Below are 23,722 nucleotides of genomic sequence, written 5' to 3' on the forward strand. Positions count from 1 at the left end.
AAAAAAAAAAAAAAAAAAAGAGAAAATGGCTGAGACGAGAGTCACTTTAAAGTCATCTTAACGCGTCGTCGTATCGCGGAGGAGCATAATGGGGAGGGCTGGCCGGAATTTTCATTTTTCCGGTCGACCTCACGGAAGATCATAACCCGCCGCCACAATCGACGGGGCAAAGAGAGGAGGAAACACAGGGGGGGTTGTCTGGGAGCGTCGCGACGCGAAAAATGTAGGGGCGAGCTGCTGTCGTTTCTTCGTCCGTATATAACGGACGATGGCCATGCCGTGCTCGGTTAAATGTCTGCCCTCTAGGCTCTTCCGTACACATCGTAAAAAACTTGCATGCCCCGGTGTATAATCTCTGGGAATCGGGCCACCCTGTTGGAAGAGATTCATTGTGCCGTGCTCTCGCCGCTACACCAGTTCGGCCTCCCCTCCCCGCCCCTGCCCCAGAATTATTGCTTTCTTGTGCGCTTCCCGCGCGATCGTGCTCCATTCCGTCTCTCTATTAATTTTGAATCGAGTTGGTCAAGTTCGAGAAAAATTCGAATAATTAATTTTAGCCTTAGACAGGGAAAAGTAAATATATAAATAAAATAAATAAAATAATAAAACTAGGCTACGAGCGAGGTTATCCGCGCACAAGTTCCAAATACAAGTTCTAATTCGCAACGGGATTATTTTTAATGAAAACAAAAGTAGTTGGGAATACCTGGGAGAGGATACGAAGAATGGAACTCTCGTTATAATAAAGGTTTTATAGGAAAGAAAATAGAAGAATGTAGACGAAAAAGCAATGGGCAAGCAATTATGGAAACCGTAGAAAGTTACGAATGTTTTAATCGTTCCTCCCATAAACGATTAGTGAGGGAAAAAAAAAAAAAAAAAAAAGAAAGAAGAAGAAATCGCATCGCTTACAGGATGACGCGATGGAAAATAAAATAAAGGGAACGGGTAGAAAGGCGAGAAAAATTGATAAAAAGAAAAAAAAAAAAAAAAAGAAAAAGATATCCCATCTCTCCTCTTTACGCGCGGGGGGGGGATTAAAACTGGCGTCAAAAGTTCGCTCGCTATTCAACGGGAGGGGAAACGGGAGGATTGCGAATTCACTCCTCTTTAAATTCGAACAAATCGATATCCGAGCGCGATCGGTTATTAAAAAGAGAGGAAAGAACGGTTAAGTGAAATACGCAAAGCTGCATATACAATCGATCGGCGGATACGCGTTAAACCGTTCCCGGAAAGTGCAAGTGGCAAATCAGAGCGGAGGAGGGGGGCGAGGTGGAGTATTATAAGCACCCGTACGTAAATCTGGCCACGATATGGCCGGTGGTGGCAATAACCGATATCCCAGCCGAAGATTGCGCGGCATAATGGTGAATGGAATTTTTATGGAGCGGCATTTTTCGAACTGAATGTTTTATCGAGACCGTGCACCCCCGGCGTGCACTTGCCATCCTTACCTTCCTTCGTGTGTACGTTCGTGTGAATCGCCTTTCCCTCTCTCTCTCTACGTGCGTACGTGTTTCTTCTTTCACGTGAACTTCCCTACCGCCTCTCTTTTTGCTCCCTCTTTTTTCACCTCACGACCCGCTATCTCGGCTCGTCCCATCCACCATCGCCTACCATTCTTCGCGAGACCGTTAAAAGCAATCCATATACTTTATTCTCGCTCCGGTTGTCTCCGCGACCCACTCTCTTTCATTATCCCGGCAAACTTCGACGGATGGCGTGTGTACCAAGCGTGATGCAGCCTGGTACGCTCAACCACGTGTTAGACGGCCAACCGTCTAGTCGTAATTTCGGATCAAACCGTGAGAGAGAGAAATAGAATGTCGATCTCGATTTCTATCGGTCGAACTCGAAACGAAATCTCCTTTGAGGCGTCCCCGGCGAGAGGAAAGGATCCCCGGTGAAAATAAATCTGGCCCTTGCTCGATCCACTCTCTCGTCACCCGAGGCGATCCTCTAGATTTTCAGATTTCGCGAAAGTGAATCCCGATCCTGGAAGAAAGAAGAATTCGGAGAGGAGAATTCGGAAGGAAAGTTGCTGATGAGTCGCGCGTACAAAGGCTATATCTTTAGCGGATTTACCCTTTTCTTGACTTTGAGGCTGCTCGTGAGTGGTGAGATATGGTGAGGGAAGAATTTTCATTCATCGATTCGTCTCAACGCACGTTTCGAAATGAATTGAAATTCTCGATTCTTCTTGTTGGTCACGTTCGATTTCGTTCGATTTCGCCTCGAAACGGAACACGTGGATATCGATATTCGTACAAACTTATGGCGGTTACATAGTGAAATCGGAATCGATGCATCGGTGGAATAAAGGGAGACTCGAAGAGGATGGATAGAAGGGCGAGGAAGGGTCAAGAGAAGAAAAAAATGCGGGATTATGAGTTTATGGCACGGGTGGTGGTATATACCGGTCGGTGGCTGGTCTGTTCGAATATTCGATTTTCGAGCGTTTCGCTCGCCGCATAACCAACCCATCATCCACGTTGCTCTCCCTCTTTCCCGCCCATTCCAGGTGATCATAGGTGGCCACTCATGAAAGTATATTGCACTTTCCGCCACGGTTTACACATTGCATTCTCTGATGATTGGATTGAAAATCGATCCCCCTCGATCGGGGCGATCGCGTTATTGGAAACGGACGGGAGGCACGGAACGAATGTCTGAATCCGTGCTAGAAAGCTGGAAAGATGTTTTCTATCCTACCGTACCCTTTCCTTCGTGTATCCCCGTTTTCCTGTTTTTTCCCCGGAGCTGCCTTCTTCTTCTTCTCCAACAACCTCAATCTCGAAGCCAAACACTCGTAAAACCGTATATCTCGTTCGATCGGCCGGGCGGACGACGATCTTCCTTTCCTAGGAACCGGATAAACAAATAGAAACACTTTGGAAATCCGATTATGCAACGAGGATTCGATCGGGACACCACGGGAATCGTGGCTGCTGATCGATTTTTCGATTATTCCTTACGATTACCAATGATGATGAATCGAGAAGTGATAAAACCTTTTTCTTTTTTTTTTTGATTGAAAATTTTCATTTTGTCGATAGATGTGTTTAAGATATGTTCTCTTTTTTTTTTTGGAGAAGAATTCGTAGAAAAATGTTTGACAATAAAATGAAATAATTTTGTATAACAGCGCACGAATCTTTGTTATAATAAAATTTAAAATTCCTTTCATTCTCCATTTATTTCATAGTTTTCAATTTTCCATTCCCGCGAAATACAAATTCTGAATTTGCATAAAAATCCTCTCCGAAAGTTTATCCATGTTTATTTATCGTTTCTCATTTTTCTAATCCTTTCTATATCCAATATATATTTTATTCTATGCTCGGTTTGGAAGAAATGACTTCATTTCAGCAAATCTCGCGTTCAAGATTGCATATTTATCTATACCGAACAATTGTTAAAATTTCTTTGATCCTTGATTCAAATCAACGCACGATTTCACAGTTCGAAATAATTCGTCTTTCGATATTGTCCGTTTAATCCAAAAAAACACAGTTTCTTTTCTCCAAGCTCACAAGATGTTAATCCTCTTCACGCAGAATGAAAAACAAAAAATTCATTCTCTACAAGCGACGAAGAACGACGACGCTTCAATAATTAATTTCCCCACAGAAGAACAGCGAGAAGATACAAAGAGCAGGTGTATTCGCAGGTGAACCGATATAATAGATATATGTACATCTCGTCGTGTAAAAGAGCATCGAGTTGCCTCGTATCTCGAAGAACTGTAGAATAAGAGATAGAGGAAAAGCAAGCGAGAGGCGATCTGCGTTTCGGGATCTTGCTACGCCATGCTCGCATAATATCGCGACCACGCGTACCATAAAATGCCTTGGAAGTGGGCACAGGCGAGACATAAAATCCGGGGGTGGAAAAATTCCGAGTTTTCCACCTCTCGCCCTCGGCAAGAACCTTTTTTTTTTTTTTTTTCCCCTCTTCTCTCCCTCTCTCTCCTTACTTTACCTCGTGTTATTTAACGGTGGCTCGTGCGTTCGTTTATTCTTGTTTAAATCTGTACACGTGGTATTATTCATACACGGATTGGCAAGCAAGCCGGTTCATGTTTAATGCGAGTGTCAACGTTTCTTTCCGTGGAAACGCGCTTAGAATACATCCCATTACGTGGTTGGTCGTCACCAAATGTAGGTGACACTTTCCTCGACTTCCAGATTATCGTGCAATTGTGTGTATTTTTATCCGCCATCCAATGGATGGATCTCTCTTTTAAAACACGGTAGAGAATAATTGATTAAGCGTTTATTTCAGTTTCGAGGATATTTTCGGGGATAGAGTTGCTCGCGTACTATTATTGGGTATAAGGATTGAAAAGGAATGTTGCAGGCTAAAATGATAAAGCAATTGAATCAAAAGTAGCAAGAAATAAGATTCGTTTAGAAAAAAAGAGAAAACTCCTTGACCTATTATATCCCGATTCTCGAATAGTATTCTCGAATTATTTAATCGAATTATTTAATCGAATCATTTAACGCTTCCTTATTCGATCGATTCGATCGAAATACGGCAGGTCGAGGGAAAGAGACAAATACTTGGATCCCCGCGTTTGATCCGGGGAGCAGATCGGAGAGTATCATCCATTTCCAGCTCGGCCAATAGCAGATCGGAACAACTGTTGATACACGTGTAAGCTCCAATTCGGACCCCTGTTTGTGTACGTCTGCCCATAGAGCGCAGATGTAACCAACGCCTAACCCAAAGCTATCTAAGACTTAACCAGGATCCGACCGATACCTAACCCTAGTCCAACAAAGATCGAACCCAATCCCCGACCAATGATTTAATCCACGAGTTGCGCGGTCGAAACTCGAATTCGACCTCTCGTCCCCCCTCCCACCATATTTCCCTCTTTTCTAATCCCTTTCAAACAATTCCGTCCAAACGACCGTATCGTCTCAGATATCGGAGAAATATCTGCGAAGGGGAGGCATCGATGGGCCGCGTATATCTTGGCAGATCGAGCGGATAACGCCGTTCTGCTTACGCGGACGGCAGGCTATCACTTACGCCGGAGGTGTATCGGTCGCGGTGGAATAATCCGGTGAAAAATTCGAGTTGTTGCGCGGGCCGACACCGGCGAGACGGTGGAACGACGCTTGACGGATTTCTCGTTTAAAGTAGTTCCTCCCTCCGTGAGGTGAAATACGGCCGACTACTTTCTCCGATTTCCCCATTACAAATGGCACCGGCGCTCGATACGACCGCGGATATAAACCGCGCGAACGTAAACACGCGCGGCGTCGCGTCCTTTGACACGCGCGATTCGAGCGATAAATTATTATTATTAACGGAGGAAGGATATAGAGAGAGAGAGAGAGGTTATTCTTTGGCGCAGGATCTTTAAAAGTCGGCTGGCACGATTATTAATCGTGTTACAATTTACGGTCGATAGCTGGCAGGCAAACTCGGTGTCCGTTACAGAGCGTATTGATATCCTGTCCGTATCATTACCACGAGGATGGGGCGTAGGTATCCACGGTTATTTCACGGGCATCAAAATTGCCAGGATTTACCGATTAAACCGGCACCACCTCTCCATCGGTTAGAAGCTTAATGCAATCGAGCTTTGACAATCGAACGCTTGCGAGATACACGTGTTCCGTGATTCGCTCGATTGTTTAATAATTATCGATACACGATTGTCGAAATAATACGCTGGCTGTAATCTAGAAATATATATATATATATATGAGAGATCGAAACGAAGGGATATATTATATTCGGAAGGGAAGAGACGATCGATCGATCGATCGATTCCAATCCTCTGGTTGGGAACGGATTGATAAAAATTTACGCCCGTATCGTATAAATAGGCGAGTCTTGCAATTAATGGATGGTAAAAACGATGAAAAGATAAATGTATAGGGGGGGAGAGGGGGAGAGGGGTATTGGAAAACGAACGATCGTATCTGCGTGGGATAAAAAGGGGCGGTGGATGGATCTCTGGAGGGAAGGACAAACGGAGGAGCTTAATTGAATCTACCACGTCCATTCACGTTGATTAATTCAGTTCGATCACCGCAACGGGATACAATTATTTCATAGCGGAATGGTGGAAAGGACATTGCCACTGTAACGCTCTCTCTCTCTCTCTCTCTCTGTCTCTCTCTCTATATATATATATATATACATATATTCCCGATTCTAATAATCATTTGCGAACTGGGACATTTCATATGCAAAACGATCCGTTACTGTGTACACTGACACTCGTCGACGACAAAAGATAATATAACACGATCCTCGTCCTTTTTTAACGATCGAAAAATATTTTCGCTTCAATTAAATTTCACAACGCCTCCGACCCATCGCCACTCGAACAGTCGAGTAAACAGAAATTATTTCCAATTATTAACTTTTGTCAAGTTCCACCCTTTTCGATGGAGCCCCTTCGGGCCCATTCAATATGTCACTCGCCCTCTTCACGCTAATTAATATACAGCAAATATAATCGCGTGTTATTAATAATCGTTCACCTCTCAGAATGGTTATTATTCGGGGGGAGGGGGTGGGGGACGAACGATGGATGGAACGAGCCGCGTGTTCCCTATCGATCGCGGAACCGCGTTTTAACAAATACACCGGATAACAATTAATTTGACGACAGACGAATCGGCAACGAACGGGGCGCGCGCGATCGTCTGCGTGTGCTCCACCGCGGATTGTAACGCCAGGCTTTTCCTGGCCCTGGTTATTATCCGTGACGTGTCGAGAATCGTTCTGGACCCGATAACAAACAAGGGGATAATAGGGCATCCGATCTGTTTCCATCGGTAAATAGAACGAGGAACGAAGATAAGCGCGATTACGAAACGCACGGGGATAACAAACCCCCTCCCCCTCTCGAACCGATTATCCGCCTCGATCTACTACCGTCCCTGATAAATGACCATCCGACCTTCTGCTCAGCGCACGCGTTCCGCCAGAGATACGTTCGAAAGGAAGGAAGACTGACTCTCCGCGGTCCTCGAGTCGCGGGGGCGTGAAACGCGTTAAAGCACGCGATTTAGATGGCAAGATTCAGCGCGAGTCGATCGAGAGAAGGCGATGGCGGAGAAAAGTACTCGAAATATCGAACAGGGATATTAAAGTGACTGACGTTGCTCGAGGAGGGGTTTTGCTAACTAAAAAAGCTCGACGAGATTAGGTATTTTTGAATCGATTCTGATCCGAGGAACGGAATAATCGAGTAATTTTATCTCAAAAAAAAAAAAAAAAAGTAGAAAAAAGATTATCTCGATCTCGAGAATTCGTCGTCGACCATCGAAACGATAATTGCTGGGAAAACGATCGAACGAACGAGAAATCGAATTTCGAGGATTAAAAAGAGAGTCGCGGTTCGCGCGATTCATAATTTATTTCGCCGCGAAACAAATTTACGGGCGAATGTAATTTGCCACGCGCCTATCACCGATTATCTCGCCGTATCCTCGCCCCTCTGCTCCTCCTGTATCGCGCTAACAGCTCGAATCGGCGGTCGACTGCGGATATTGCGGGAACACGCTCACAGGTTGCGGTGCTACGTATGGGGAAGAGGGAAGCCGGGGGTCTAATTTCGCGAACAGTGGATAAGTTCGAGAAGACAATCTAACTATCTTGCTCACGTACGGAACAACGGTGTAACTAAGGAGATAGCCAAAGGGTTCGTGGGCCCGACACACAGGTCCAAGTCCGTCTAAGAAGTACTTTCCCTCACGTATCGCAGGTCCTTCTGTTTCTAAGATGAACAGATCGTGCGGAGTACAAGGCTTTCCAACTACTGCTCTCCAACCGCCTCCCCCTCCTCCTCCCCGTTTTCTCAGTTCCTCCCAGAGCTTCGGGGAAATACCTACGTTGTAACGTAGTAATAACGTTGTTACGGAAAATCCATCGAACTTGAGACAAGGTTCGTTGCGAGTTTTAGAAACGTAATAAACCGAAACAACCAAGTTTAAAATAACGTACGGATCGCACGATTCAAATTATGAGACAAATTCGTCCTTCGATTTCTGGGGAATATGAATAAAGACGAAAGAGTGAAAAAAAAAAAAAAAGTATATAAGCAAATTCAAAGTTATTCGAGCGAATAAAAAATATTTTATATTAACATCGGCGTGGCGTCACGTATGACGCCATAGTAAAAAAAAGAAAAGAGAGAAAGGAAAAAATCTCTCGATTCTCATAGCGAACAACTTTTGCCTATCGGGTTGAACACGAATTCGTGGGTTAAGAACACGATACGATAAAATAGAAATAGGAAAAAGAATCGAATTGTTCGGACGTACGCGTTTTTCGCAATAAGTTCGGGCGGGAACGCGATGAAATTTCCATATCGAACACCTCCCGATCTCTTATCAAACAGTTTCAGAATTCAAAATCATCGAAGACTGGCGCTCATTTGCATATCCTCGCGAGAGAAGGGAAAAGAAGTTTCCAGTTAAACTAACGCTTCGGTGTTCCAACGTAACGATGCCTAAAATATGCCTAAAATATGATCGAGTTGTACAAGATCGGGGCGTCTAAAAAAGACGCTTACCATTAATTAATAAAAAAAGAAAAAAACGAAATCAACGATTACCTTATAGTCGATCTACCCTATCGAAACGCAAACCCCTTTCTTCGCAACTGCAATTTCTCCGGCAAAGCGTGGTCGAGCACGCTTTAATTTTAATTCTAATTCAACGATTCGAAAGATCGGACCCCAGCATTTTTACAAACTTTTCGCCACTCGCCAACAGTTGATGAAGGCGAGGAAAAAAAAATTGTTCCGCATCCCGATTAATTTGTATCCCTGTCGCCCTGGGATAAGCGCGGCTGTTCCCGCGCACGTAGCTGAATAAAACATCGGCCGGATCCGACCGGGTAACTAAATTTTAAGCGATGGCACGGCGCCGCCACCGCCACCGCTTTCCAAAGTTCAACGACACGTCGTCGTCGTCGTCGTCGTCGTCGTCGTTGGTTGTACGGCCGAGAAACTCTGCGCCCGTACTCTGCCGGGAATCTGGCATAAAAATTGTAAAAATCGCATCGGATGTATAACCGATGCGCCTCGATGCCGGAGGGAATAATCGTGCATTACGATCGGCCGCGAAACTTCTCCCTCCCTCTCGTCGCGCCTCCGCGTACTTTGAATAATGCGGGAGGGAGAAGAGAGGGGGAGGAAGAAAGGCGGTGAGAAAGGAAAGACCACGAGAGGTTCCTCGAGGGGTTCGCCACTCGAACGAAACGGTAAGAGGGACAGGCCGAGAAGAGGCCCGTTCGTTCGCTTCTTCTTCATTAATGGTAATGATCGCGTTCGGGAAAGTCTTCGGGAAACTCGCGAAAAGGAAGCATCGCGATTTGTATTCAGGACGCGATATGGGGTTGCTAGCGTAGCGTGGAAGCCAGGGTTCGAGCCAAGTCGGGTGGGGGTGGTGGGTGGATTCGCGAAATAAACTCTTGAAGAAAGAGTTGGGAAGAAGGAGAGAGGGAGAGAAGAACTGGAGGAGGTGTAGTAACAGTGGTAGTGGTAGTAGACTCTTGCGCTCCAGTTCAGCTTCCGACAATAAAAGTGAGCTAAGACCGCACGCGCACGTTGACACGATGGCGTCGTGAACACGTACGTGTGCGTGATGGCCGGTTGTGAGCGTGTTCCACCGGCAGCACTCGAGGGCTGCCTCGTTTCGGGTGCACACTTTATTCGGCGACGTCGTTCCCTCTTCGCCGTCTCATTGCTCGCAATAATCGAACGAAATCGGGAACGAACGATAATTTCCACCGAGAATGTCAGGCTGGATGGGGACAGAGTGGATGGGAATCATGGGAGGGCCTCGCCATCAGAAACGCATAACTATAACGCCCCGTGATGTTCCACAATCTGTGTTGTACCATTGTTATCGATTACGACGAACGAACGCGGTTGCTCGGCTCGGGAAAGGAGGGCGAAGATAAGAGGAAAACCCTCCACGGGGTTGATTTAAACCGCGGCGTAAAAGATAACGTCGGATTGTGTAACACGCCGGTGACTTTTCTCTTTCAAAGAGAAAAGAGAGTGACGAAAAAGAGTTACGTATCTTGCGGCTCGTTTAAACGAAACCTCTTAATGGGGAAGCAGCAATCCCGGCCCGTTGGGGGAGCGACTTTGAACGTTGTCGAGTAATTAAATAAAATATGGAAACACGTTGCAACGTGTTTTTCCAGAGCGGAGCTTTCGTTTCTTTTTTTTTTTCTTTTTCCTCCCCCTTCCTTCTTTCTTTCCCTCTTCCTTTTTTTTTTCTTCTTCCTCTTTTTATCACGGATGGATCTTTTCCACCGGTTTTTCTACCCCCCTCCCCCCGCTGTAGTATTGTGCCACATCGCCGTTTGTGCGAGCAAAAAAATAAATGCACGCGAATGCGTCTGCACCCGGGACACGGGCGCGTGTTACGTTTGCAGAGAAACCGCTTTAGCTTTCGAGATACCCGCCACGGTGCAAACTCTTGAGTAAACTGAGTACTTAGGTTGAAGGCCGGCGGGGGTTGATGCCTTTCTTCCTTCTGGGATAAATGTAATTAAAAATACTCGCTTGGTTAATTTTCAAAGATGAGCGGAGGGAGGGGAGGGGGTTTACCCGGAGAAACTACCGAAAAATTTTCTCGACGAGTGGGCAAGCTTTCGATACCGGTTTCGAAAATAATATAGAGATGCTTTCGACGAGAGAAAACTATCATATCTGTGTGTGATCAATCATCCAGGATTGGGTTTCAGTCCAGGAGGAAGTAAGAGCAAGAGTGAAAGAAAAAGGGAGTGATTTAAGGAGCTTGCAATCGACGAGCTTGGTATCGCGCCTTAATGTCGTATTAAAGATTACGTATTACCGCTATTGTAGTTAACTCCATCAAAGGTGCAATGATACGCCTTGCAGCGACTTGTTACAATAGCATTTCGCTAACTGTCGGCCAGTTATCCCCACTAATTCCTAGAATTGCTTCTATGGTGCGAGCATCCATGTTATCTGTGACCTATGATCGGCGTTATCTCAGGTAGCGACGAGTCAAACCGAGAAGATAATAGCTGGCAATCCTGAAACACCTACATGCCTCGATAACTGTCACGTTAGAATCCCACACGAGTACGTACAAGTACTTCTTGTTTCGCGTTCAAACGTGACGTTTTATATTTTTATATATATATCTTAACGAATAATCGATAGTAGTTTTCGATATCGCGTAATTAATATTTTTCATAAACATTTTCCCCGACCGTGATTAAATTTTAATTACCAACCTGTATAATCGAAAGGGAGGAAGATTCTTCCAGCAAGATTTTTTACCAGCAGAAAGGGGCTATATTATTATCGGAGAATAGAAGTGAAAACGGCCAAGCCCGCAAGTTTATTTGGGAGGGTATCGTTTATCGAGCGAAGACCTGAAACATAGTTTATTTCTGTTACAATAGAGAATATGGCGGGAAACCGGACGTAGCGTTATTTTCAGTAGATCGCAAATAATATACGACGACTGACGAATCCGAATGGAACTCGGTAGCGCCAACTCGGTTTGAAGCCTTAAATGCACAATAAAGTGTCCCGAGTTATACACACACACACACACACGTATATATATATATATATATACGTGCGCGTAAAATGGAATCGTATATCGCACGAGATTTTTGGATATTTTTCAAAAAACTTACGAGCTTGACACTTAGCCGCGCCGGTATCGAAAAACGAGACGCTGATCATCGCACGCGCTGGTCCATGCCCTCTCACGGGATTAGTCAAATCCCAAAATAATACCGTGGGCGAGAGAGCGAGGAGTTTGCACGTACACCGTGGTACAAATCTACGCGACGATGTGAATCGGACGGTTTAAGCTGTTTGCTTGTATATAAATTCGGAACACGGTCTATTAAGTATTCACGTCATTCGTGATTTATATCCCGCCCCTATTTTAGGATCCGTCGTTTCCACGTCGGATAAAGAAACGCGAAACGGAAATATGAAACAAATAGCGAGATATAACTAATGTCCAACTAATGTCGTGAATATTCCTCCTGTCGAAAATATTCCCCCCGCCCCCTCCCCCTCCCCCCTCTACGCAATCCCATCCTCTTTAAACTTTAAACCGATCGTTAGTTTTTGAGTTAGCTCGTTCGAAAATCAACTTCTTCCTTCGAAAGAAAAAGAAGAAGAAGAATATTTTCTACGAATGGTAAGAATAATCGCGAAGACGGTAGGAGGAGAGGACAGTGGTGGTTGAAAAGGCGCGCGCCGTATTTCTCTGTTTTGATTTCGGACAGCGGGCGCGCAGACAGCGAGCGAGAGAGAGAGAGAGAGAGAGAGAGAGCGGGCTTGAAAATAACCGAAGGCAGGAGAAGGCCCGTCTATTAATAGCGAAGAGAAGAGTATCTTTGTCGTACGTGTTCGGCGGCGTCGGCGACGGTCGTCGCGGCGAAATTCGTCAGTCGATTTACCGTTCCGCGATACATTCCTCGCACGTACACGCCGGGGAAACGCGTAACTCGATCGGAACACCATGTTCCGCGCAAGTTTGCGTCCGTACCCGGCAACCGTTCTTGCGACCGTCTGCTGAACCTCCACTCTCGCTGCCCTCGCACGCCGAAAACGTAGGCGAGGTTAGACAGAGAGAACGGCATAGAGGATTGGATCGAGAGGAAACGACTTTGGTTTCGAGAGGGAGGAAAAGGGGATACGCGACGTTTGAGAATACGAATCGGCGCAACAAGATTTGCTTGCAAAAGATCGGACGCGGTTTCCCTTTAACGTTAGAGACGAACTGGAAGGAAGTTAAAAGCGCGTGAGTGAGAATCTAAATAAAGAACTATGCGGAGCAGTGGATGAGCGGAGTGGGGCGGAGTTGGCTTCGAGAGGGAATATGCGGTGAGTAAGAATGGTACTGCGAGCCGCATGCAGCATCGAGGCGAGCACATTCCCCAATGGCGTACGGATCACCGACCGAGAAGGAAGAACGTCGGCCGGGACGGAAGCGTCCGTGGTTGATCGCCGCGTAGATTCGCGTAACGTGCACGAGGTACGTGGTGGCAACGCGACCAGATTCTCCCTGTTCAAATGGTTCAAAATCCGGTCCGGTAATCGGGACTCGACCGTTGAGAAGAGGCGGAGAACGATCGACGATACGAAATACGGGGGGAGCGAGAAGAGCGGGGGGGACCGAAGAAGCGCGTCGTCGAGCGTGGAGAGCGTGGACACGTTTTACAGCACCACCACCGTGCGTAGCTTCGCGTTTCACACGGGCACCCTGGCCAGATGCGATGGATTCTCGCTAGACGCGCTCGAGCAGGCGGCCGAGGTTGGCCCGTTCGCGGCCGGCGCCTCGAAAGTCGCAGTCGCGGGCAGCAACAAAGAGAACGAGTCGGGGGACGCGGCGTCCACGTTGCCCGCCAACGTTCACAGAAGGGACATAACGGCCAGATATTCCCTGCAACCGTCTGCCACGTTCAATTCTTGCGGCAATCTACCGGCCCCCGATCCTCGAACGTTGTTGGAATCTCTCAAGAGGTTGGACGAGCGGAGGGCTCGTTACGCCGTCGACTCGACCCGTAGACGGGTACACGTGAAAGGGAAGCGGCGGGCGCCTAATCCTCCCGTGGAGGTGAGAGGAGCGGAGGTAGATGCGCGCGAAACAGGGAGGAACAGTAACAGGCGAAAGCGACGCGCGCCGAAACCGCCCGAGAGGATCGCGCGCGAGGATCGGATTACCGATGGCGGAATGGACGCGGTGGAAACTACGCGGGCAGACACCGAGGACGTGCAGACTCTGAGCAACGACACGTTGGTCCTTCAAGGGGGCGTTCTATTGTCGAAACGAGAGGCGAGGCGGGAGAAGAGGGACGGGACGAGTGGCGGCTCGTCCGACACGACGACCATTCTTCGCGAGAGCCAGACTGCGGCGGCCACCACCGCAGTTGGAACTTTGAGCGCAGCCATGCCACGACCTTGGTACAAACGGAGCGTCTTCGAGCATTCTCGGGATTCCGGGGCGTCGAGGAGGGGCGATGTCCTCCGAGCCCCGACAAGCTCCACGATCGAAATAAAAGAAGAATGCGGTGCCACGAACGCCAACACGACCACCGCCACCTCCTCCTCCTCCTCCTCCACCTCCGGTTATTCCGTCGACGCGTCTTTGTCCAGGTTGAGCTTCTTCCACCGTGGCGGGCAAGCCGAGGACAGAAGAAGGGAAGCGAAACGGAGATCCGGCCTCTCGATTCTCACCAACATCAGCGAGCTGGACAAAGAGGCGGCAGCGATCGTTCAGGAGGAACAGGCGCGCGCCAAGGCCTCGATGCTGTTGAACTCGTCGAGATTCGTGGACGCGTTCGAGAGAAGGAGCGACGCGAACGAGGAACTCGTTCAAGGCATCGTCGCGTCCGCGATGGAGAGCTCGTCGCCCAGGCGTGGCACCCGGGCTCTCATCTCCAAGTTCAACGCCATCAGCAATATCACCAAGGTCACGGTGAATTCCAACTTCTTCGCGAGAAACGCGAGGGATCAACAAATTGGGGGGAAATTGGAGCGGGACGTGGCGAGGAACGCCAAGGTGTCGGAGCATGCCAACGATTGGAAGGATCGTCCGAGATTCTCCGCAACCGGACAAGCCGGCCACGTTGAGAAGGATATCTCCAGGTATTTTCCACCGCAGCAAAAGGCGGTTGGAAAAGCGAGAGTGGAGAACACGGAAACGGGTGGCTCGAAGATTTCGGGAAGCAAGAGTAGGCCGAGCAAGGAGCAGAACGATAAATTGGCCAGCGAAACTTCCAACAGGATATCGTTCCTGCAGAGTCAACTGGCTGCGAATCGTACGAGCGATCGCGCGATCCTTCGCAAGGACGCGCCTGTCACGCAGCAGGAGATTGGATTGAAACAGGAAGGTGGGGAGAAGAGGGAGACGAAAACGAGCAACGAGGATCTACGAGGATACTTGTTCCCTCGTAATTCCGCGGAGTCGAAGGAACGCTCCGTTGCATCGAGCATCTTCGACGAGCCGAGAAAGTTGAACAAGCAGCAACGTCTCGACGGTGTGCAGAAAGAATTTTCGGACATATTCGACGAGATCGATAAACAGCTACGCGCGAAAGAATTCAAATTCATCGATCGGAGGTCGTTGCTCGAGAGCGCGACACCCGCTAATCGGAGAAATAAAGTTCGCGAGGAGGAAGGCGGAATATCAAGTAAGGTGACTAAAGTGCTCGATATCCTGGTGGAGGCGGAGAAAGACGCTAAGACAAAGAGCGGCGCGCCGCCAGAAAAATCGATAATCCTCGGGGATACGTCTCTACGTCCGAGCGAACCGAACGTGAAAACGAAATCGGGTAATAGCAGGTCGCCGTTATTGAACACCATCGAGGATCCAATTACGACGGATTTAAAGGAGATGTTGAAGGAAATGAAACACTCGTTACCAAAGCGTTCGAAACCCGGCAAAATTGTGACACGTAACACCGACGTGACGGAGAAACCAGTCGTGGAGAAAGAAACGGTTAACGTTTCAGATCCTGGCAAGACCAGGTATTTCGTTTCCGCGGTAACGAAAGTCGAGAGTATAACGGTGCCAAACGATTACGAGCTGGACAAACAAAAGGTGTCGTGCTCGGTACAAACTAGCGGAAATATACGAAGATTGAATCAACCCTCTACATCTGTGGAACAACCGTCCACCTCGGGTTGGAAGCAAGAAAACGTGCTCTACAAAACGTCCGGGAAAAGCTTGGGTAGTTCCGGATTGAAGAATACGTTTCAGTTGATACGGCCTCGGGATTTTGCCGAGATCGAAGCGACAAAAACGACGAGGACCGCGCTCAACGAGAACACTTACGCCAATGTGATCGAGCAATCCATCTACGCGAATACGCACGTCCCCCCTCCCTCTCCTAAACCACTAAGTTCTAATTCGTCCCGAGCCAACGTTACGAAAATTGATAATAGCGGTGAGGTATCGAAAGCATCGCCCACGATTCAACGAAAATTCTCCACGCAGGAAGATACGTTCGAGGGTAGCGAGGAAGGTATAATTTTAATTAAAGTAGATTTAAGTTCTTTTTCCTTTTTCTTCTTTCTTCCGAATGAATCACTCGTCTAAATTTATTGCTCGATGTCACGCGTTTTTCCCTCTTACCACGTTAACGCGCGTGTTCTCTGTTCTCCTCTGTTCCACAGATGACAATTCAGCGGAAAAAAATATGAACACGCTGGCCATAAACCGATTACTCAGAAAGTTAGAAGCGGCAATCGCATCTGGCCACCATCAACAAGCGGCAGGTTTGGCGAAGGAGCTGGCACGGCTTAAAATTCATTGTTCCGTGATTCGACAACGATCAGCTCGTCTCAAAGATCAGTTGATTAAAGTCAATATGTACATAGAAGACAAGCTTGCCCACCAGGGACCGATACCCCTTCAGGTAAATAGCGTTGCCCACTCGAATCAAGGTAGCTTAAGTTTGCCAATCCGTACGATGATATTAGATGCCGTACTAAGCCAAAATAAAATAACAGCTGCCGAGCAGGATGACGGTGGCCGAATTGAAAGCGAAGATATACACGGAATTCGAAATACCGACCAATGTGCAACGATGGATCATAGGTAAAAATTTAGCAGATCGCGATGAAGCGAGTCTGAACGAATTGCAGGCTGTTAACGGATCTCCGGTATTCTTGTATCTCGTTGCCCCAGGTACTAAAAAAAAAAGGAAAGAAATGAAATAATAAATAAATAAATAATATCTGATGATTAACATATCCGATTATAGAATTAAGACCTGAAAGTGTCGTACAAATAGAAAAAAGTAACGGTACAGAGGAAGTGCCAAATGTGCCAAATGTGCCAAATGATGACGCGAGCACGTCTACGGAAGTACTGCAGATTGTGGAACAAGATCACGAAGAAGTTGAAGAACCTCAGGTATTGAATATTTTATTTTCACGACACTTTCTATTTTTTTTTTTTGGTAAAAAAAAATATATATATATATATATTTTCATAAATTCATCTTAATAAATACATATAGGAGATAGAGGAGAGAAACACACCAGTGGAAGTGAAAATGGACAGGTACGAAGAATTAATTTCTTTGGAAAACTGCGATGTTATTCCGAACTCCGAACCGATCGAATGTCCCGTATGCTTCGTTACATACGGTCCTCGTGAAGGAGTTATCTTGAGGGATTGCTTGCATATGTTCTGCAGGTATAATAATTAGAATAATTAGATGAAAACAACATTTCGTACAAATCAGTTTAACGAACAATTTTACCTAGATCATGTATTGCTAATACGATTCGATACTGCGAAGAAGCGGAAGTGAAATGTCCTTACAGAGACTCGGAGTACACCTGTGAGTCGACTCTCCAAGAACGTGAAATTAAAGCTGTAAGTCAATTGTTCAAATTCGTTAAAATAATATTTTATAACAAAAATTTAATACGCGATTTGATTACATAGCTCGTCGAACCAGAAGTTTACCAGCAACATTTAGCCAAATCGATCGCTCAAGCGGAAAATAATGCTGGAAACAACGCGTTCCACTGTAAAACTCCGGACTGCCCTGGCTGGTGCATCTACGACGACGATGTGAACAACTTTCTTTGCCCCGTGTGCGGTGCAAACAATTGTCTCACTTGCCAGGTCGAAAAGCAAAGTTTAATTATTTTATATTGTTATTGAATATTGAAATATTTAAATAAACAAAATTAATTAATATTAATTAATTGATAAAAGTTTTACAGAAATATTTACCTCGCAGGCTATTCATACTGGCAAAAATTGTAAACAATACCAACAAGAATTGAGATTATCGAAGGAAACGGATCAAGAATCACGAAGGACTGCCGAGATGTTGGAGGAAATGGTAGACAGGGGTGAAGCACTCGCGTGTCCCACGTGTGCTGTTGTTTTGATGAAAAAATGGGGTTGCGATTGGTTGCGTTGTTCAATGTGCAAGACCGAGATATGCTGGGTAACGAGAGGTCCACGTTGGGGACCTGCAGTAAGTAATCGATACGTAACAATGTTATTGTTCGATATTGAAATATTAGTACACATTTTCATGACTCGATTGTTTTATTTCTGTATTGATCCTATTTCGGGTGATTCACACAGGGAAAAGGGGACACATCCGGAGGCTGTAGATGCGGAGAAAACGGAGTCAAGTGTCATCCTCGTTGCAATTACTGTCACTGAGAACCATCAAGAGATACAATTACTGCAACGATGCGTGCACGACCAACGGGTGGATGCAATGGAAGAAAAGAAGTGCAAATGCAATGCATCATGGATCAAAATATTTTTATACCATTATCAGTGTCCCCGTATATCGGGATGAATCACTAGTCAAAGCATCGAATGGCTTGATATATTATAATGAGTTTTGATAATCGATAAAGTTGATACTGATAAGTTACATTACGTATACGTCGCATACGCTGCTTGCTCAACGATTAACCTTATCGCGGAACCGTCCTTCGTGGAATTGGAGAATAATTGAAAGTAATAAAGAGGCAGACACCTCAGTTTTCAACGATAATTCTTATTTTTTATCGTCACAAAGGGCACAGGAGAATAAATTGTACTTTACTTAAAGCTTCGTGTGCATCATAAACGTATAATAAATTATAGATACAGGTATCTTTGCAATTATATAGGCACCGATTCATTTTTTATCGTTGGAGGTTGTCTCATTTGTACCGATCTGTTTCAGTCGTGTCAACAATGTCGACTGATGGTGTGTAAGTTGTCGAGTCAGATTAACGCCTCCTGCATTTTGTAATACTTGAACTAAATTTGATTGCGCCGTTATGATATCCATTTCTCCAAACTTCAGGAAATCGTCATACTTCAACACTTGTCCTTCTAACACTCCCCCTAAAAAAAAGAAATCAAATTTGTTAATAAAATCATTCTGCCATCGTTTCTCCATTGCTTACCTAATATATACATTTTCTTGCTTTTTTTGATAATTTTGTTTACAGTGGGTACTTGTATTTCAGAACTGAATACAAATGCAGTATAATTACTAATTAAGGGAGCAAGACTTTCGTAAGGCGAATTCTTAATCATATTATGTACGATATGAGACCCATAACGTTTGTAGTGCATATTTTTCTTGAATAATGCAACTTTGATATCGAATACATCCAGTTCCATAATGCTATTCACATGCAATACAGCAACCATTTTTGAATTGTCAAACCAATTACGAACTTCTCTCGCTATTATCGTATCATAAATTCCAAGACGATGCTCGACTTTCTCTGTTCTCGTCTCTTCGCAGAATTGTTCCAAAGTTTTATCCTTGTTGGGATTAATAAAGAAAGGTGTTAAAAGTTCGTTTAACACTCGCTTTTTAAAATATATTTTTGGTTTTCTAAGATTTATCTTTCCCCTGTAACGCTTTTGTTGGTACAATAATTGATTCGGGATTAACTGAAATGCTAGAACAAAACAAATATATTTGTAAATGAAGATAAATTCTTTCGCCATCCATTTAATTAATATATCTATTTACCGTGATTATCCTAAGCTTAGTAACACACTGTTTGTATCGATTGTTACTTCAATTGGATATAAATTAGAATTTATAAGGAATCTTTAAACATTGTCAAAATCGTGACCAAATATTTGTCTAATAGATATCGGTAGTAGTTCCCGTCTTAAAATTATCGGTTATTCAACTTACACACTGTTTATGTTACGTGCATAGTTTTATTTTAAAAATAGATACATGTATATGATCGGTACGAATTGAAGACAAATACAAAAATTATATATATATACAGAATAAATTTTTTTTTTTTTTTTTTTTTTTTTTTTATACTTTGCGATGATATAAGGCACTTTGGGACAAATCATACATGTTTAAGTACATACGATGCGACGGAGTACATACGTGCGATAGGTGTTAAAAATGTATATATTTCGTGTATAATATGTGTTTCTAGGTGTTATGCACAAGTATGTTTATGTATACTTTGAATTCCGTATCTACGTTATAAATTCTCCCCCCCCCCCTCCTCTCCCCTCTTTTTTTGTATATTATGCGATATAATTGATCGTTCCACTGCAATAATTACTGGATTCGTGACGAGCTTCTATACTATCACCGAAATTGAGCGATTTCCTATTCTTCCCTAATCGAAGCATCGAACGTATGCCACCTTTCTTTCGTGAACGCTTGTATCGATCATCCAAAGCTGAATTGAGAGATGCTTGTTTCACGTCCCCCCGACTATTTGGAAAACCCTCGCGATCGTCTTTAAAATTATTGCTCGTTATCTCGCCATGCACATCGTCAACAAGCCAGTGTTTCCTTGGAGAAGTGTACTTATTATTACATCCAGGTATAGTGTATACGTATTCTGATTGAGCAGGATCGACCGATTTCTCGTATCGTTTCATATTACTCTCACTCGCCGTACTGCCGTCGGTAGCAGCTTTATTCTTATTCTTGTCGTAACTTTCTGATTTAACCCCCCGTCTGGTATGATCTTCCGAATCAGCCGATTGATTCGAATGCTTCTGATTCGCTTGTTCCTGATTCTTATTTTCGCGGCCTTCCCGTAATTTTTTATTTCTCTTATAAGTATCCGTATTCTTGGCATCTAAAGCAGCATGTCGCTTCTCCGACATGCTCTGCCTACCTAAAGCATCGCGGGAAAACTTATTGGAAGAGGAGCTAAATTCCTCCAAGGATAACTGACTATCGTACGTCGGATCCCCGGAATACTGACTATCTTTATCGTCCGTGTTTCGTTTAGCTTCATTGCACTGCGGTTCATTGGAATCTTCTAGCAATACTGGTTCCGCGCGATCATCACGCTGTCCTATTGTAATTTTTTTCACATTGCTCGCAGGTTCTATCCATGTTTTATTAGTTGCGATACAATAACTTTCATTCCTTAAACTATTCTTATTATACTGTTCGGTTAATCTATCGATAACTGGATTCCACGGTGATGCCATAACGCAAGACAATAGTCCACCATTGTCCAAGATATCAGATTGGGAATTCAAATTGTTCTTCTCTTTTACCCTGCCCTCGCTGGCTTTCGTGGAATCAGATATGTATATACTGTTGGCTGATTCCAGTTTACACTGAGAGGATAAATTTTCTGACAAATTTTTTTCATTTCCATCATAGGAAGATATCCTCCTTGCTATTGTGAGAGTGATTACTCCAGTTAAAGAGCTGTTTGTATTGAGCATTGCTCTTCTCAATGTTTCCATTGCATCCGAGTTTGATAATCCTAATAATGATACCCCATTTACATTGAGCAATTGATCATTGGTCCTTAATCTTCCATCCCTAGAGGCTGCACCTCCGTGAAGGACACTTTTAATAAAAATTCCTAAATCCATATTAGTGTTTTCATCCGTATTTGTAGTCTTTCCCTTAACACTAACACCTAATCCAGCTTTCTCTGAATCATGTACTGGTATATCTAAAGTTAATATCATACGATTTTTACGTGGTGATAAAACAATATCTTCTGAAGATTTCACTGGTTTAAATGTGCACTTATCATAGTTATGGGTATTAATTTTATCCTGCACTTCAGCGTTCTTTTTTATTGGTGATGTATTCAATGCATTCCAATATTTTGAATTATCAGTAGTTTCTGAGGCTTGACTTGTGGAAGTAACATGAGAATGAGAATCTGGAATGCTTGAAGAAATTTCTTCCTGACGTGATACAACCATTCTTACTTTTCCACCAGGTGGAATACTTCTCAGAAGTGAAACCACTTCTGCTTGACTTTTACCAGTCATTTCTTTATTATTTACCTCCAATAATCTATCTCCAGGCCTTAATCTACCATCTTCAACTGCAGCACCTTTTGGTAATATATTTTTAATATATATTGGACAATGGCCTCCCGCAGGATTATCACGTGTCGTGACACTAAATCCAAGACCATTACTCCCTTTTGTTAATTCTATCTCTATCATACGTCCAATCTTACGGGTATTAGCAGTCTGCAACAAATTATAATTGCTACATTGAAGTCTTTTAACATTATCATCAATTTCCTTTTCTGATCCTCCGCTAGTATTGCTATGATTTTTATGCAATGACTTCTCATGTGACTTTTTATGTTTCACTACAGAAATTTGTAAACATGGTTCAGTCATACAGGTACGAAAAATCTCTTGCACTTTAGAAAATGGTATATGCAATAGATTGTGACCATTTATTTTTATAATCTTATCATGCAAATCAATTTGACCATCTCTAGCAATTCTGCCATTTGGTTCAATACCTTCAACTCTTAGTCCCTGATCATTACCCAACAAATCATAACATGGCACCACATGAAGCCCCAGTGGTCCTGCTTCATTCTTTATCACAATTTCTCGAATTTCTCCTTGATCTCCTGATTCTATATTGGCATTTATATATTCAAATGACACTTTGGCATCTTGTCCCAATGGTTCTCTACGTCGAGACTCTCTGGGAAGGGACTGAGCAGAATATGTGGTTAAACATGGCTCTCTGGTTGATAGTGCATGCATTGATAATCTTTTGGTACTTTCTCTTTTAATAGCACTGATAGGAATCGAGGAATGTGTATCAATTGTATAAGTTGGTTCTTTGCTATCTGAATGAAAAAAATCAGGGCTATTTGTCCCAACTGAACTTGCTCCATCACCACCAGCATGCGAAACATCAGAACTCACAAAATGAGCAACAATCTGTTCTCTATCATCAGCTACATCACATAACCTATCATCTGGATCCAAGAGACCACCTCCAGTTAAAGAAGATAAACTATTTATAGTTAATGTATTATCATTCTTTCCAGTTGCCTTTTTATATCTTAGAGTAGCCTCATGCATTAAATCTTTAACCAGTAGGGTTCCATCCCCACAAGGAACCACCACCCGGACGTTGTCGAAACACACAGTTACCTTCATGTTCGTTCCGATTTCATATTATCTTGTTATACGTTTACAAGCATTTATTGATTATTTCTAATATAATAGCACGTTTAAAATACTATCTTGTGTATTACAAAACGAATATAATGAAAGAACTGCACGTGTTATGAAATATATAAAATATATAAATTTCTTTTCTATAACACGATTATCTTCTATTATCTGTCGTATACTTCCATATTCCGATAATGAATCACCGACATTGTACACTGGACACTTTATTTTTTTTATTGTCGGTTAAATTTCTTTAAAAACTAAGTATATATATCAAAATTAAGTAGACATATTCGAAATAAAAAAACTTTGTCACGATTGATAAGGCGGACGCGTACGCCCAACTTTATCACAACATCAAATATGCGGAACAGACGCACTCGCCATTACCACATTTTATTCCACTATTCCTTCTGACAATTCAATGGAATGTAAGAAATATGGCGATACAAACAGTGTGGCCAACAAAATAACCTATTATGCCGCTTCATTTTCAATAATTGAAGGAATATATTTTAACCATATTAAGAAAAGATTAAAATATTAACACTTACCTTTCTTTATAAAATGAGCCATTATTTAATTCTATTCTTCTTAAAACAGAGGCAATAAATGCTTATAAATAATTTTATATGTTCTTCACTCATTAACTCACATCCTCATTTATACACTGAACACATTGAAATGGTTCGAATCCACTGGTTCGTATTTAACCTTCAAATTTAAAGGCTACCTTTCAACTAACGAAAATTTCATCGATTTAATAATGAAAGTCTTATTTT

The 23,722-nt window shown here is 43.9% G+C and overlaps 3 protein-coding genes and 1 long non-coding RNA gene across 4 annotated transcripts in view; 1 reads left to right on the plus strand and 3 right to left on the minus strand.

Moving 5' to 3' along the window:
- LOC147656564 (uncharacterized) overlaps nucleotides 1-11,838 on the minus strand; it is a 37,076-nt gene extending 25,238 nt beyond the window's left edge. Inside the window, exons 1-3 of the long non-coding RNA XR_015294174.1 lie at nucleotides 11,671-11,838; nucleotides 11,260-11,400; nucleotides 10,851-11,064 (exon numbers count right to left, since the gene is read on the minus strand). This is a non-coding gene — a long non-coding RNA (uncharacterized LOC147656564). The remainder of the gene's footprint in view (nucleotides 1-10,850; nucleotides 11,065-11,259; nucleotides 11,401-11,670) is intronic.
- Nucleotides 11,839-12,750: 912 nt separating this feature from the next.
- Nucleotides 12,751-18,534, plus strand: LOC100869297 (uncharacterized). Its single transcript, XM_003692610.4, has 9 exons — nucleotides 12,751-16,020; nucleotides 16,172-16,413; nucleotides 16,508-16,685; nucleotides 16,762-16,913; nucleotides 17,020-17,198; nucleotides 17,270-17,381; nucleotides 17,454-17,636; nucleotides 17,755-17,997; nucleotides 18,111-18,534. Exons 1-9 carry the CDS (start codon nucleotides 12,888-12,890, stop codon nucleotides 18,189-18,191), a joined length of 4,503 nt encoding a protein of 1,500 aa, XP_003692658.2. The 5' UTR covers nucleotides 12,751-12,887; the 3' UTR covers nucleotides 18,192-18,534.
- Nucleotides 18,518-23,661, minus strand: LOC100872524 (large ribosomal subunit protein uL10m). The gene is given in 4 exon segments (XM_086914403.1): nucleotides 18,518-18,666; nucleotides 18,668-18,872; nucleotides 18,935-19,441; nucleotides 23,495-23,661. Coding segments are annotated over 4 exon segments (756 nt in total). The 5' UTR covers nucleotides 23,517-23,661; the 3' UTR covers nucleotides 18,518-18,644.
- On the minus strand, nucleotides 19,693-23,349 carry LOC147656565 (partitioning defective 3 homolog). The gene has a single exon (XM_086914394.1). The coding sequence runs from the start codon at nucleotides 22,920-22,922 to the stop codon at nucleotides 20,043-20,045; it is 2,880 nt and encodes a 959-aa protein (XP_086770520.1). The 5' UTR covers nucleotides 22,923-23,349; the 3' UTR covers nucleotides 19,693-20,042.
- Nucleotides 23,662-23,722: the final 61 nt, after the last annotated feature.

The sequence above is a fragment of the Apis florea genome, unplaced genomic scaffold (genome assembly GCF_048593485.1).
Source record: "Apis florea isolate Af1SG1 unplaced genomic scaffold, ASM4859348v1 contig_3587_pilon, whole genome shotgun sequence".
NCBI classification, from domain to species: domain Eukaryota; kingdom Metazoa; phylum Arthropoda; class Insecta; order Hymenoptera; family Apidae; genus Apis; species Apis florea.

What these genes read in the sequence shown, in the direction of transcription:
- LOC100869297 (XM_003692610.4), top strand. Translation starts at nt 12,888, where the DNA reads ATGGTACTGCGAGCCGCATGCAGCATCGAGGCGAGCACATTCCCCAAT. An exon ending in GTTCGAGGGTAGCGAGGAAG is followed by an intron (nt 16,021 to 16,171) that starts GTATAATTTTAA and finishes TCTGTTCCACAG; the next exon opens with ATGACAATTCAGCGGAAAAA. An exon ending in GTCCACGTTGGGGACCTGCA is followed by an intron (nt 17,998 to 18,110) that starts GTAAGTAATCGA and finishes TGATTCACACAG; the next exon opens with GGAAAAGGGGACACATCCGG.
- LOC147656565 (XM_086914394.1), bottom strand. Translation starts at nt 22,922, where the DNA reads ATGAAGGTAACTGTGTGTTTCGACAACGTCCGGGTGGTGGTTCCTTGT.